Source organism: Cervus elaphus, chromosome X (genome assembly GCF_910594005.1).
Source record: "Cervus elaphus chromosome X, mCerEla1.1, whole genome shotgun sequence".
In the NCBI taxonomy this organism is placed as follows: domain Eukaryota; kingdom Metazoa; phylum Chordata; class Mammalia; order Artiodactyla; family Cervidae; genus Cervus; species Cervus elaphus.
The window spans coordinates 60617311-60631800 of record NC_057848.1 but is presented as its reverse complement, the minus strand read 5'-3'; the positions used below and the strand labels follow the sequence as shown (position 1 = coordinate 60631800).

Here is a 14490-nt window from a genome sequence, read left to right as displayed (position 1 = left end):
CCGAGCGGGAGGCCGCGCGCCGCGCGCCAATGGGGAGCCAGCTGGCCCGCGGTCACCTGACCCCCGGCCCCGCAGCCCATTGGCCGTCGCCACGCTGATTGGCAGCGCGGAGCGGGGAACATGGCAGCCGCGGCCGAGCGGCCGCCGCTGATTGGGCCGTGGCCGGGCGCCTGGCAGGTGAGGCGGCGGTAGCGGCCGGGAACCCGCGAGTGGGCTCCGCGAGGCTGGCGCTGCTGTGGGGGAACTGGAGCCAGGCTCGAGCCGGCGAGCGGCGGGGCGGAGCCAGGGCCTCTCCCCGGCTGCCCCCTCGCCCGAAGCGGGCGAGCACCCCTCGCGCCCGCTTTACCCGCTTTGACCAAATGAATGATCCTTGCCTCGCCAGGATCGTTCCCACCGTCGGCTGGCCGCTGGACGTCCAGTCCTGCCTGGGCGCCCCCACCCGCCGCCTCACCACCCCGAGAACGTGCCCCCGGGCGCGGATCCCGGGGCGAGAACAGCCGTTCCACTCTGGCGGCTCAATTAGCCGCGTCCTCCCCACGCGCCGCTGTGGGTCCTGTTGACCCAAGAGGCCGGACCCAGGCCGGCCGGCTCGCCGTCTGTGAACCGAGCGCTGCCGGCCGGCCGAGGCCCAAACGAGGAGCAATGGTTAGAATTAGAGCCATCCCCGTTACTTCCGTCTGAGCCAACCATTGGCTCTTCAGTGTGTGAGTGGTGGCTACAGGATACTGTCCTCGCCACTGTCCCCACCGCCCTCCCATATAACACACCAGACACAACACAGCAAACACATGTGACACAGTAAACTCGCACACACCACGCTGAACACGCTCTCAAACACAGCAGTAAGCACGCACAACAAACTACACGCAAAAAGGGAAACAGACACACAGCAAATTAAACACACAACAGTATACACACACACACACACACACAAAAAAAACCAGTATACACACAAGCACGTATAACTGCAAACACACCGAAGCACAAATACTAAACATGCACAACGGACAGTTAGCCTGGCACGCCGAACACGCACACAGCATGAACTATACAGCAAACTCACTGCACACACATTCACACACACACACACACACACCGGATCAGTGCCTGTTTTCAAACCACTGGGCTAATCAGCTACGAACTCTCAACATTTTCAAATGCAAAAGTGGGGGCGGGAATGGGGCTTGTGAGGTGGAATTTTCTTCCCTCTGAACTGCCAGGGCTTTGCCCTCTTCTCCTCCTACCCGCAGAGGCATCCAGTCACCTCGGGAACTTCTTACCCTTAAAGATTGTCTTCCTAGGGTTGTGTGTGGGATCAGGGCCCCCTCTCCTGTCGGGTGCAAGGTCTTTCTGGACATAATGACCAGGTTCAGACAGGGCTATAAATCCACTCATTTTTTTTGTTGTTGTTCGGCAGGGCATTTGCAAAGAATGTAAGAGAGCGAGAATGGCAAAAAAAAAAAAAAAAGAGAGAGAGAGGTGGCTGTGATTGTCACACCCCGAGGAGCCGAGCCCCAAAGTCTGCGCCTTGAGGCAGCCTCACAGCCTGGCCGCCATCTCTCCGTAGGAAACAGAACATCTGATCAAGTTCAGAGACGCTTGGAGAGACCGCCTCAAGCAGCGCTTTATAAACTGCAGCCTTTCACTTCCTGCCCCCCATTCCTCCTGGCCTGGTCAAGACTTCACCTTCTTTCTTTGCCAGTTTGCTGGGGGGAAACCCTGCCGCTAGCGCACTTGCCGTAGTCACCCCCTCCCCTTCAAACTAGCCCCAATTCTCTCTCTACATCAGAGCTCTCTCCCCAGGTTGGAAGGTGAGTTCACTGCTGACTTAAATGATTACAGCTACTGAAAATAGGCTCGCCAAGACTGGTTGCAGAGTCGCTCAGCAGCGGGTTTCTTTGCGGGAAGGGTGGGGTGGGGTGGGGTGGGGTGGGGTGGAGGGGAAGGTTCAGAGAAGAACAAATAAGCCTAAATTATGCAAATGAATTCCCTGGAGTCAGCTTTACAAAAAGGGAGGATAGCTTTTCTTTCTCTTCCGCGTTTCTTCTCCCTTCCCCCTTTATATCCTTCCTTCTTTCTATCTCTCTTCACTTCCCACCAGCCCCCACGGACCCTGGGCGCGCAGCTGGTCAGAAAAAGTTTGGATCTCCTCCGGCGCCAGCCCGGAGGAGAGCGGGGCTCGGGGGCGGCGGAGAGGTGGCTCTCGAGCCCTAGCCCGGCCAGCGCTGATGAGCGGGTTCCCGGGGAGCCCCGCCAGGTACCCCGAGAACCAGGGGCCTACGCGCGTTTGGGAGTCCGGGTCGGGGCTGCGGGGGCAAGGAGGAGCCGAGGAAGGAGGGCGGCCGAGGGCCCCTCGCCTGCCCCTTTGGGGGGAGGGGTCCCGAGCGCAGGGCGGGGGATGTTGCCGCCGCTGACCTACCCAGGGCCCACTGTCCGTCTTCATCTGACCACATTCCGATAATTAATTGCCTCCAGCACGTGCTCTGTAGTCCCTGGAACAAAAAGGCATAATTCAATTAGATCATCAACCGAGAAGTGGGGAGGGGGGATGCTTGTTAAGGGGCCGACCTGAGGCGGTTCAGCCAGGCCAGAACCCCGGGCGGTGGAGCCCTTCCTGGGGCAGCCCGGCCCAGCCCGAGTGTGCGACTCTTGAGGGGGTGTCGTTGCTTGGCGGGGCGCAGGGACCCCAGATATCCCCAAGAGGACGAGACTGGGGACTTTGTGAGCTGCAGGGCAGAGGCAGGCCATTTCGAATTCTGTTTCGGTTGGCGTGGGTGGAGGTTTCCTTGGGCGGGGAGGGGGGAACCCTGACCCTTGGAACACGTTAGAAAGCGAAATACCTCCAGATATAGCAAGTTACCGCCTAAGAAAACAAGTAACGCGCCCCCCCCCCACCCCCGAAGCAAACCACTCCTGTTAGGCAACAACAATAATAATAGGCAAGGTTCTCCTGATTACCTGCAGCACCCACCCCTCAACTCCCTTTTTGGAGGAGACCCTGGGGACAACTTCGGGGGACAGGGGGCTTTAGGGAGCTGAGTCTGAGAGGAGCGGAGTGGTGGCGGAAAGCAAGCGAAGAAAAGTTTTTTTCTGCACACAGGCTGGGGAAAGACAGAAGAGAGCTCTGGCTTCGTTTCTCAGGTGGAGTAAGGAAGCACTGGACAGGGTAGGGCGACTGGAACCCAGGGGTCGTGGTTCTTATTTTACGCTAGAACCGAGGCTCCCTCTGCAGCGTTGGCTTACTGGGGTTTACATGTGTATTAGGCGGCATAAATTAACCAATAAATCTCTTTTATGTGTCCCCCAGTTGTATGTGGTCTGGTCTAAATATCCACATGTCTGTATGGATAGGAAATATAATGGGATCCTTTCCCTCACACTGAGTTCAAACAGTAAATAGGAAAGAGATTTATTTTCATGCCCAAATCTGAAGCAATAAATAAAATCAGAGAAACTGATCATTGCTAAACGAGAATAGCTTTTGAGCCAGAATTTTAGGATCCATCTTGGAGAAGCAAGAGGGAAATAGAACGTCCAGACGGGCAGTAGGGACAAACTGGTTTCTCCATAGAACCCAGAGCCCCACTTTGCAGCACTTTTCTCTTCGATCCAGCCTGCTAAAAAACAAAACATGTACAGCAGTTGTGCTATGGGGCAGAATTTCCTCTTAAAACACAATCTCTGGGGCGGACATGAAATTATCCCAAGTCGGAGATGTAGCAGTTTTAAGTCCAAAGGAATCACTGCGGTCTTTTCTTCTGTTTTGTATTTAGAAAAGACTTGCAATCTAACACTCGGAACATTTTAAAGACCCTTTAAACCCAGCAAGCGGATTTCCGTTCTGCCAATGCTTCCTGATTTATTTCAATAAATGAATCTTTGAATCCAGGAAGGGAATTATTCCAAGACACTGAATTTTGTGCCCCTGCCTCTTTCTAGCGAAGAACCAAGTGTTTCTCATTGAAACATGTCCTTGAAACTCACCATTATAAGCATTTTCCCCCCTGGTAAACGACACTTTCCTTACATCAATCCCACTCCCTCTTTAAAAAGAGTCCCAGATCTTTTTAAAAGAAAAACTGCAAATCGCAATTTTTTAAAAAATGAAGGGAGAAGAAGGCTGGGAAGGGAAGTTTTTAACTCCTCTTTATTTTTATGCTAAGATAAAGCTCTTAATTGGCTTCAGGGGCCAAGCTAAACTATCGATCTCGGGAGCTCTGGGACTAGTGGACACTTTCAGCAACCGCTTATTTGAGGTCCAGATTTTATTGGCTACATCAGAGTTTGCACTACCCTCTCACCATTTCTCAAAAAAATTTTAAGTCCTAAATACCTTTAAAATTCAATGTAGAATGAACAAGTAGATATTGTTAACCAACCCTTTTAAAATATGTTTTGTCTTTGTCCTCTGCGGTCCACAGCATATCACTGCCCAGTGTAATGAAAGGCAAACCAGACAGGAATGAGACATTTTCATTCATCCGTACTTGTCAATCATGGCTGTGCAGATAGATAGACAGATGATAGATATTTGAACTTCAGAGACACAGGCTTAAGTAAATAGGATTGAACTTGGAGGAAGGCAGGAAGTTGAGCTGGAGATATCAGAACCTAGTTTGAGATTATGAAGAGAGCCCTGAAAATACAGGAAATATAGTGAAAGCCTAGGCAGTGGGCAATGCTATGTCACCAGCTAAGTCTGAGAGGGAGGCTCATGGTGAGTCCTGGTCCTGGCCCACGAGGTCATGCAGCCAATGAGTACCTTTACTGCCCAGGCTCTGAGGTACACTCTGGCTCTGGGTACCAGAAGGACAAGTCACACTGGAAGAAGACTTCCCCTTCCCCAAAGGGATCAGAACCATTTGTAGGTGGGAAGCACTGAAGTGAGTGGAGAGGGAGACCCAGGCAGGGGTAGAAATACACAATGATGCATTTGATTTATGATTCCAAGTCCTTCCCCAGTGAGCTGAAGAGATGGAGGAAGAAGAATGGATTGGGGGTGCAAAGCTTGCCTGACATTCTAGAGCTCTCATTTATGCAGGGCCCCAAGTTTCTTCTAGGTGCTAAATGCTCCGTTAGTTCTGGCAAATGACTTCAGCTCCAGAACAAGTGGAGAGAAGCCTTGACTCTCCTGGGGTATTTACTTATTTATGTCCCTGCTTTGAGACAAGGTCCTGCACTCAAGGTGACAGGAAGGGTACCTCAGGACCACATTATGGTTTCTGGCACTGACTCTCATCCTTGGTGCCTAGGTGTGGGGCCCCCACCTTCCTAGCTCCATTTCCCTAGTTCAGGCCTAGTCCACCATTCCCTCTTCCTCCTCCCCTTCTCCCTGGGGGGCAGATGCTGCATTACCTCAATTATCTTCCCTTTTGCCCAAATTGAGAGTGAGAGTTCCTGTCACCTAAAAAAAGGCTGTCCCGGCTTATTCAACTCCCAAGAAGTTTTATATAGTTCAGGAATGGCATTTGGTAAAATCGACTTGCTTGTGGTTTTTGCATGATTTGGAGTCATTCATCTAGTCCTTTTCTAGTGAAGGGATAGGAGGAAAGGGCTTTGATAGTAAAACATGGGGGCCTCCCTTCTCCCCTTTTTCTTCCCCCCACCCCCAAGCAAGACAGAGTAGGGGTAAATTAGACTATTAGCTTGAATGTGGTTTGGCAACTTGCAAGCCAAATCTGGCCTGTTGTATTTGTATGGCCCCAGGAGCCAAGAATTATTTTTTTTAATCTTTAGAGGGTTAGAAGTAGAAAAAAGAGGAGAGGGAAGAGGGTGGGGAGATTAAGCTACAGAGACCCAGTGTGGCTTGCAAAGCTAAAGTTGTTTCTATATGATGCTTTACAGAAAATGTTTGCTTTCCCCTAGACTAGAGGTTGGAGGTCACCAGTGAAGAAGCTAAGTATTCTTAACGGGTGGGTTTTATCCACCATCACTCTCCTACTTTTCAACCTTCATTTTGCATGACATGATTTTTTTTTTTTTCAGTCTCATAACTCAATTATTTCCAGGTATAACTTTGGTTTTGGAGAAAGGCGAAAAGTAAAGAGTCAAGGGAGAATGAACCAGAAGGAAAAAGAGGAGACAAGAAGAGAGGAAAGAAAAAAAGAGTTGTGAATATCTCAATCTGTGACTGTGTGACCTGTGACCCTGAGGGTGGTTTTATTGTCTTTCTTCTTTGGCTAGAGATACATAGTTTATTGACCCTTTCCGCATGACTGAACCCTGAGGGGCAACTGTAGCTGTCAAACCCAGCGAGGCATGTGAGTCCAGGCTAAGGCCGTTCCTTGAGCTGCCTGCCTTCAGGAAGCCCGAGGGAAGCGAGGCCAGTTCCCCAGACCCCAGGGGCTCTGAGGAGGAGAGGTCAACTCTTCACCAATTCAACTAGCCCTCCTCAGCCAGGGCCTGGACTTCATCCCTCGCCTTTTTCTCTCCCAGAAATGCTCCTTCCAGTTCTCCCATGGACAAATGTCCTCAGCCACTACACTTGGGCAAGGATTTTAGCGCCACTTCCTTGAATGCCTCTCCTTTAAACTATAGGTTAATATAAAGATTCCAGGATGCTCCCACAACCTTGTCTTCTTAAGTATGCCTCTCCCCTCCTCTTCTTTTCTCCCAGACTCTAGCACTATCAGAAATTTCTCTTCAAAGTTGCAGTTCCTCCCTGCCCTTAACCTTTGTCCTTTCAAACTCAGTTTTGGTAGATTACACTTCAGTTTTTGAACCTGGCACAGGCTGGCAGAGTCAACAGTTCCTCCAGACACAAGTAGTCACACAGAGACACAAGTACTCTGGTAGGGCTACTAGGTCTAGCAGAGAAATCTGGGACGCTCAGTTAAACCTGAATTTCAAATAAGCAGTGATTTTTTTTTTAAAGTATAAGTATGTCCCAAATACTGCATGGGAGATATTTACACTAAAATAATCGGGTTTTTTTTTTTGGTCAGAAATTTGAATTTAACTGGATGACCTGTATCTTATCTGGTAATACTATGATTCAGGCATCTGACCTGGAATGGGCCTGAAAGTGAAAGTGAAAGTCTGTCATTCATGTCCGACTCTTTACGACCCCATGGACTATACAGTCCATGGAATTCTCCAGGCCAGAATACTGGAGTGGGTAGATGTTCCCTTCTCCAGAGGATCTTCCCAGCCCAGGAATCCAACCCGGTCTCCTGCATTGCAGGCGGAATCTTTACCAGCTGAGCCACAAAGGGAGACCAAGAATACTGGAGTGGGTAGCCTATCCCTTTTTCCAGGGGACCTTCCCAACCCAGGAATCCAACCGGGATCTCCTGCATTGCAGGCAGATTCTTTACCAACTGAGCTATCAAGCAAGCCCTCTAGATGGGCCTAGATGACCTAAACTGTCTCAAGCCTGAGCTGTGGCCTGACCAGGTATCATGTGCGTAGCAGAGTGGAGAAAGAAGGACTTCCTTGCACCTAGGCTTTTCCACAGGCGCCATTTGTGGAAAATCAGCTTAGGAACCTCCTGACCCTAGCGAGCCCAAGAAAGGCTGGAGTGACATTCCTAGTTCAGTTAGGGTGCCATTTCTCTTTAACCGGGCCAGGAGCCATCTTAGTGAGGCTCTGTGCAGGGATTTGTATTTAAAATGAGCCCCCTCCTGGCCCTGCCAAGAGAAACCCTCAGCTCTCAGAAGGTGGGAGGCTGAGGGGGATGGAGGGAATGGGGGGAGGGAGGAGGGGAGGAGGAGGGAGGTGGTAAAGGAAGGGGGTACAGAGGAGGGGGAGGGGTGGGGAGGAGGGGAGAGCCGGACACTGGGACTAGAACCTTCCATGGCTGCTGCTCCCAAGCTGCGCCCCCAGGGGCTCCTGCCTCCCTTCTCAGAAAAGTGAAAGTGAAGTCGCTCAGTCGTGTCCTACTCTTTGTGACCCCATGGACTGTAGCCTACCAGGTCCCTCCATCCATGGGATTTTCCAGGCAAGAATACCAGAGTGGTTTGCCATTTCCTTATCCAAGAGGTCTTCCTGACCCAGGGATTGAAGCCGGGTCTCCCGCGTTGTAGGCAGATGCTTTACCGTCTGGGCCACCAGGGAAGTTCAGAACAGGTCCTTAACCCCTCGAGGGAAACCCTGTGTACTACTGACCACCCGGCCCCAGATATAGTTCCATGTTAGGGAAGGACCCTGAGGCACAAGGTGCCGCGAGCTGATCTCTCGCCATCCCAGCTGGACTGGAGACCGCAGTCCACTGGCTCATCTTTTCCTAATTTCCTCTGCCTATGTGCACCCGAGGCCCCCTCCCCAGGGTCCAAGTTCCAAATCGACCTGGCCCCCAAAGTCCGCTGAGCCTTGCCCTCTCCCCACCCCCAATCGCCTGGCCAACACACACACACACACACACACACACACACACACACACACACACACACATGCTGGCGCATGCACTTTAGTCAACACCAATGGTGCAGAAGCCACTGTGCAGCCTTCCAGGGCAAAAGATCAAGTTTTCCTCAGACCAAGGCCCTTGAGAAGCACATTTTATCAGCAGACGGGTGTTTTCCTTCCCTGTTTCCCCACCCCACCCCATACTTCTTGATAGAGGTTCTTATCGATCTATGTATAAAGTGAAGCAGAATAAACATGGCTAGAACATTCTCTTCCTCACTACTGGTTCCACAGGACGAATCTGTCCTCAGTTAAGTGGGCTTGAGAACATTCTAGAAGCCCCCCCCCCAACACCTAAATACCCTTTTCCCACTTTACAAAAAGCTCAGTCATTCTTATTTCTTACCTCTCCCTTCTTTAAGAAGTAGTTCTGACACTTAAGACTGTGGCAAGCCTGCACTGACTTTTGATACAAACTTGCCTTCTGGGTGGTTTATATAGCCTGTAGCACTGTGAGCATTAGCTCACACCAGCCTCCCCTCTCAGTTTCTAATACCCCTCTAGGAGGGCAGGGGACCTCTTTAGTTTATGCACCCAAAAGCTGTAACTCCAGCCTGATCTGTTACTTTTGTGGTTCTCTAAGAGTTACATTGCAGGTTCTAGTTATTTTTGCAGGCATCATATCGCCTTAAATTTGGAAGAGGGAGGAGTTGCCTGCCCTCTGCCCCAGAAACAATAGAGTGGAGCCAGGATTCCCAGGATTGGAAACCGTGGCTCCACATTGGAATCTCCTGGGGATCTTTGAAATACTCAGATGCCCAGACCACCCCAGAACTTGTGACTCAGTTTAGGGAGGTGTTACTTCCTGGGCTTATTGGGCTTCCTAGGTGGGGCTACTGGTAAGAACACTCCTGGGGACATAAGAGATGCAGGTTCGATCCCTGGGTGGGGAAGATCCCCTGGAGGAGGGCATGGCAACCCACCCCCAGTATTCTTGTCTGGAGAATTCCCATGGACACAGGAGCCTAGAGGGCTACAGTCCATAGTTCGAAAAGAGTCAAACATGACTGAAGTGACTTAGCAGGCATGCACCATAGTACTATGTTTTGAAGCTCCCCAGGTAACTCTAATGAGGGAGCCACTGAGCTGGAAGAAATCAAGACCGTTTGATCAGGAATTTGTTTGCTTTGGGGCCTGCTCCCATTTATCCTATTGCAACTAAAGAGCTACACTTACATTGTCACAGAACAAAATTTCCACAGGAAGACAGTGAAGGATGGAGCTACTTGAATAACAGGGCTATTTGAATCCCACTTCTCTCCATCTTACCCAGTCCAGTCCTGACCTCCTTCCAGAAGAAACAAGGAGTGGCTGTGGATGGGGAGGTATTTCCTCTCACTTGGAATGTTTCCTCAGGAATAATTTCTTCGCTTCCCCCTGCTGCCCTAGGTGGACTCCCCACGACTGATGAGGGGAGCCTTATGGCTCTCAGGTTCTAAACAATTACAAGAAACTGAGCTGTGCAGGATTGTTCAGTTTGGTTCAGGGTCCAGGGACATCTCGCTGAAGTTGTAGAAGGCAGAGGGAGATGGGGGCAAGTGGATGAAGTTCAAATTGCAGAGTGATTTGAAACTTAACTTTTTTTTTTTTTTCTAAGAAAACTTTTTTTTTTTTAAAGTTCACACATGTAGCACATTAGCTGGTTTAGCTTCATGTTCAAAAAATAGTTACATATTTCCTGCTATATGCAAGACACTGTCTTAGGTGTTATGGGGGAGATAAGAGTAAATGATACTATGATACTGCATTGTGACTGTCTTGCACATGGACCAGCAAAACATTTTAATACTCTAAAAACAAATGCTGGGATTTGAAGTTTTAGAAAAGGTATTTCATGATTACTATATTGATTGCTTGAAAGTTTGGGGGTAACTATTAGTGCTTCTTTATTATTTTTTTAAACATAAAAAATATGTTTGGTTATGTCTTTCCAACTCAGATACATTACTGGAGTTTGCTGGGATGAATACCCAAATGAAACTTTTATAGAAGTGCTTATCTTTTTGTGAGAAAAAAATGAAATCAGCTTTGAGTTTATTTGTTTAATTTGGGGAGTGTTTTCTCCCATTGTATTCTTTTGTCCTGTTCTGCAATATGAAGTCTTCAAGTTCAGAGACTTCATTTAATATTGTTTACCATTCTGGCACCTTTAAAACAATTTTAAAGACCACTTTGTAACAAATGGGGGCTTATTTTTATTATTATTAATTTTGCAATTCCATAACTGTGAAAAAGAGAGCGAAGGAGAGAAAGAGAGGGAGAGACAAGCTATAGGAAAGTGCTTTATAGCACAGTTCCATACATAAACTTCATTTCTTGAGCTATTTTGTTTTTCAACAGCTGTAGTAGGTTCAAATCATTATTTTGAGTATAAGGCTCAAAAAAATGGGGAGGCAGATGGCTCTGAAAGTGGACTTGTCACTACTTCGTCATTACACATGTCAGTTAATTTTTGTTGATTATTTTTTATAATGTAGACCCATCACAAGTAATTTAATGAAAGAAAGAACCTTCAGAGGATAATACAGTGGAGACAGCTTATTGTGCATATGCTATGTAATATCAAATTTTCTGATTCATAGAAACCACATATTAATTATTTTGATGATTATCGAATGATCTTTGCAGTTGTTTTTACATTTTCATCCAAACATCATACACTGCTTATGTGTGCTTGTACTTGGAGAGAAAGTATATGATTTTAAAAGGAGTTCTTCCTGTTGAAGATCATGAATTTCAGATAGTTACACAAATCCAAATATTCAAACTCCAATATTGAAAAAAAAAAAAATACTTGGTGGGAGAAGTACCGGATCTTCCCCTTTCCCGAAGAGAGGCAACACTGATACCCCCTTGAAAAGGCAAACAGGCTACAGAGGTATTCAGTCACCTATGCTGGCTTCTGTCTCATTTCATTGAGCAGAAAGAGGTGAGAAGGAAATTTTCCTCTAAGCCAAAGTGGAAAGGAGGCATCCCAGCCCTGTGGTGGCTCTCCTCACCCCAGTCCCTGCAGCCGGGATGAAAACCTTCCTAGTTTCAGTAGAAGGAACAAATCTGGTCAGGAGAGGAAGTATTATGACCAGTTCATCAATTTAAGGGGTTGTGTTTGGGGTTTGTCTAGAGGGCCAGATCCACAGCTCTTCTACCCCCTCCCACTCCAAGGTGTACATTTTGAGTTTTCTGGTCTCCCGACAGAATGAACAAACAATGCCCTCTGAGTGTAAGGCTACCAACATGCCTACATGACTGCATCACAGCCAGAGCTGCAAATACTGGTGAGATTGCTGCACGGGCCTGCTCTGTGTTCAGCTCAAGGGCTGGGCTGAGGAAGAAGGTGGAGCTCAAGTCTGCAGAGCTTCCCAAGAAGTAAGCGTGTGTGTGTGTGTGTGTGTGTGTGTGTGTGTAAGAACATGCCTTGTTTAGCGTGTGTAAGAACATGCCTTGCTTAGCGTGTATGTTTGTGTGTAAGAACATGCCTTGCTTAGCTTCCCAAGAAGTAAGCACAGTGTGTGTGTGTGTGTGTGTGTGTGTGTGTGTGTAAGTGTGTGTAAGAACATGCCTTGCTTAGGCTCACAACACATCCTACCGTTCGCTTCTCCGTCGCCTTTCTTGAGGCGCCACTTAGAACAGCGCCTGCGGCGCCCGCGCTTTCAGTGAGCAGGATGCTGGAGAAGTCCCCTCTTCCTGTTGGTCAGGACAGAGGATCCGCTACTTTGGGACCCAAGGAGGGCGGAGTAGCCGGAAGTCGGAGGCCGAAAGCCGGGAGTGGGCCGAGACCCCAGTGCTTCTCCTGGTGCCTATCGCTCCCCGACACACCCGCCCAACCTGGAGACTCGGGAGGGCCTCGGGAGGGGGGACTTCGGCCCCTAGCGGGGGCAGGAGATGATAATACAGGAAGACCTCGGGGGAGGGGGAGGAGGCTGGCGCAGAGCCCGAGCGACTTGGACGGCCTTCGCTCCATTCTGTTCCCCGGAGAGGGAAACCTCCTCCTCCCCTTCCTCTCCTCCCCTTCCCTTCCTCCCCTTCCCTTCCCTCCTCTCTGCCTCCGTGGGGCGCTCAGGTCCCGCTGCTTCCCGAAGCCCCAAAGCCTCAGCCGCCCGATGCCCCGGCCCAGAGGGCACAAGGGCCTGCGAGCCTGGTTCTGGGGCCGGCCAGCCCTTCCGTTTTTCCTACAGGGAACCAAGGGGCGCAGCGCCTCGCTTCCCTTCCCTGCCTGCCGCCGCTCGAGAGGGGCTGTTTAATTAAAGGGGAACCCGCAATGTATACGTCTGATAAAAGCAACGCGCAGAATAAACTAATTAAAACATTGTGTTTGCAACACATTTTATTTCTCTCTGCCTTTTTTGATCTTCGCTGTGTTTTAAAGAAATGTCATCGCACCATAGAGCGAGCCGTGAAACGCTATTTCCTTATAGTGTGCGGCGCTTTTCAAAGGCTAGTGTGATATATTTTAGAAAAGGGATCCCGCTGTGAAAGCTTGCGTGTCTTCCCTTTACCAAACTAAGCTCTTGTCAATCACACCGAGCCCGGTCCAATCACCGAGATCCTTTTTGGAAAGCAGCTCATCCCGCTGTGCTTTTATACCGCGCTCCGCAGCCTGTTTTGATGCATTTTTACCAGCACGTCCAGGGAAATGAATGATGAGGCCGCGGACAGTGCAGGCCTGGCTCCCTGAGCGCCCGCCCGGCCCTAACGAGGCGCCGGCGCATTGTGCGTGGTCCGGGCTTTCTCACGTGGCGGCCACTGCGCGGGGTTGTCCCGACGTCAACTCGGGTCAATGCTGGGGACCCGGCTTGTCATGGCCGCGCGACAGCTTCCACCCGGCAGCCGCGGGCCTGGATCGGCAAGGCTCAGTAGCCGGCCTCCTGGCCCGTCTGGCCCGGGAAAGCAAGACCCAGCGCTGCCTGGCGCTGCCCTTCGACTGCGAGGAGTCCTGGGGCCCTGTTGATGCGCCTCCCCTGCAGAATGTGGGGCCCGAGAGTGTGGGGCGGCGGAGGCACGGCCGGCCGCCCCCACGAAAGAGGTCTCTGGCTTTGTCCTGATTTAGCTAGGACACTGGTTCCCAACAAGCCTCGGGTTTCTCCTCTCTGTCCTCTCACCCTGCACCATCACATCCAGAGGTTCCGGGGACTCCCCCAGCCCCCTTAGAAAGGCCGCTCCCGCCCCGGAGGGGCCATCAATCCACTCGGGCCCCAGCAGCTCTCGGAGAACCCCAGGTCTGAAAGAGGGGCTCGTCTAGGGACGCCCACCAGTAGGACCGAATTGGTGGCCTCGGACCGGGCAGAGCCTACAGTTCCCAGTCGGGACGCTTACTCCCCAATGGACCACGGAGCCGCGGGGCTGGCGCGGATGGCCCCGAAAAGACAAATATAAACTCCTAAACCACTGCCGAGAACCCACGAGGGCAAGGGCCTCCGCCCGCGCCTTCGCTGGATGCCAGAAAGGGTTGGCAGGAGCCGCCCAGCTCCAGAGTCCCAGAGATTTTCCCCCGACCCCCCCCCCCCCCCCAGCATTTAGTCAGCCTCTGTCAGGGCTGGGGGCGCGCCCCGCCGGGGTGATGTGGTAGCTTCTGATCTTCACATTGGCTTTCCGGCTCCGGGAGGGGAGACGCGGGGGGAGGCTTTGTGGTCCTCCTTTCCGGCAGCGCCAGAGTCGTTGCCTGCTTTTGTTTCCAGTTCCACTTCGAACTTGAACCAGGAGAGTGAGGTTTGGCTAAGGTCTCAGCGGATGAACAAGTGAAAACTGTGTGAGATTGTATGCATTTGTAGAATAGACCAAAGTCTACATTTCGAAATAGTCCAGTGTGAGTCCATTCGGCCTCTCTGTCTCTCGCTGGCTCTCACACTGATGCCGACCCGCCCTAGTCTCCGATTACAGGCGCCCTCGGTGCTCCCGTTCTATTTCCAGGGGACTGCGACCCTCCCCTCCCCAGCGCCCAGGCGCACCTCTTTCCACCACCTGCCAGTTTCTTTTGAACATTCCCCAAAGTGCTTATTTGTTCGAAGGGCCCTGGGTCCATCCGAGAGCCGAGAGCCGAGGGCAAGGAGAGAGGTGCCCAGGTTCCCTGAATTTTTCCTCAACGCC

The 14490-nt window shown here is 50.8% G+C and overlaps 1 protein-coding gene across 1 annotated transcript; it reads left to right on the top strand.

Annotated features, from left to right (window-relative positions):
* Positions 1–10791: 10791 nt before the first annotated feature.
* On the top strand, positions 10792–12647 carry LOC122690329. Its single transcript, XM_043897380.1, has 3 exons — positions 10792–10846; positions 11687–11772; positions 12102–12647. Exons 1-3 carry the CDS (start codon positions 10792–10794, stop codon positions 12645–12647), a joined length of 687 nt encoding a protein of 228 aa, XP_043753315.1.
* Positions 12648–14490: the final 1843 nt, after the last annotated feature.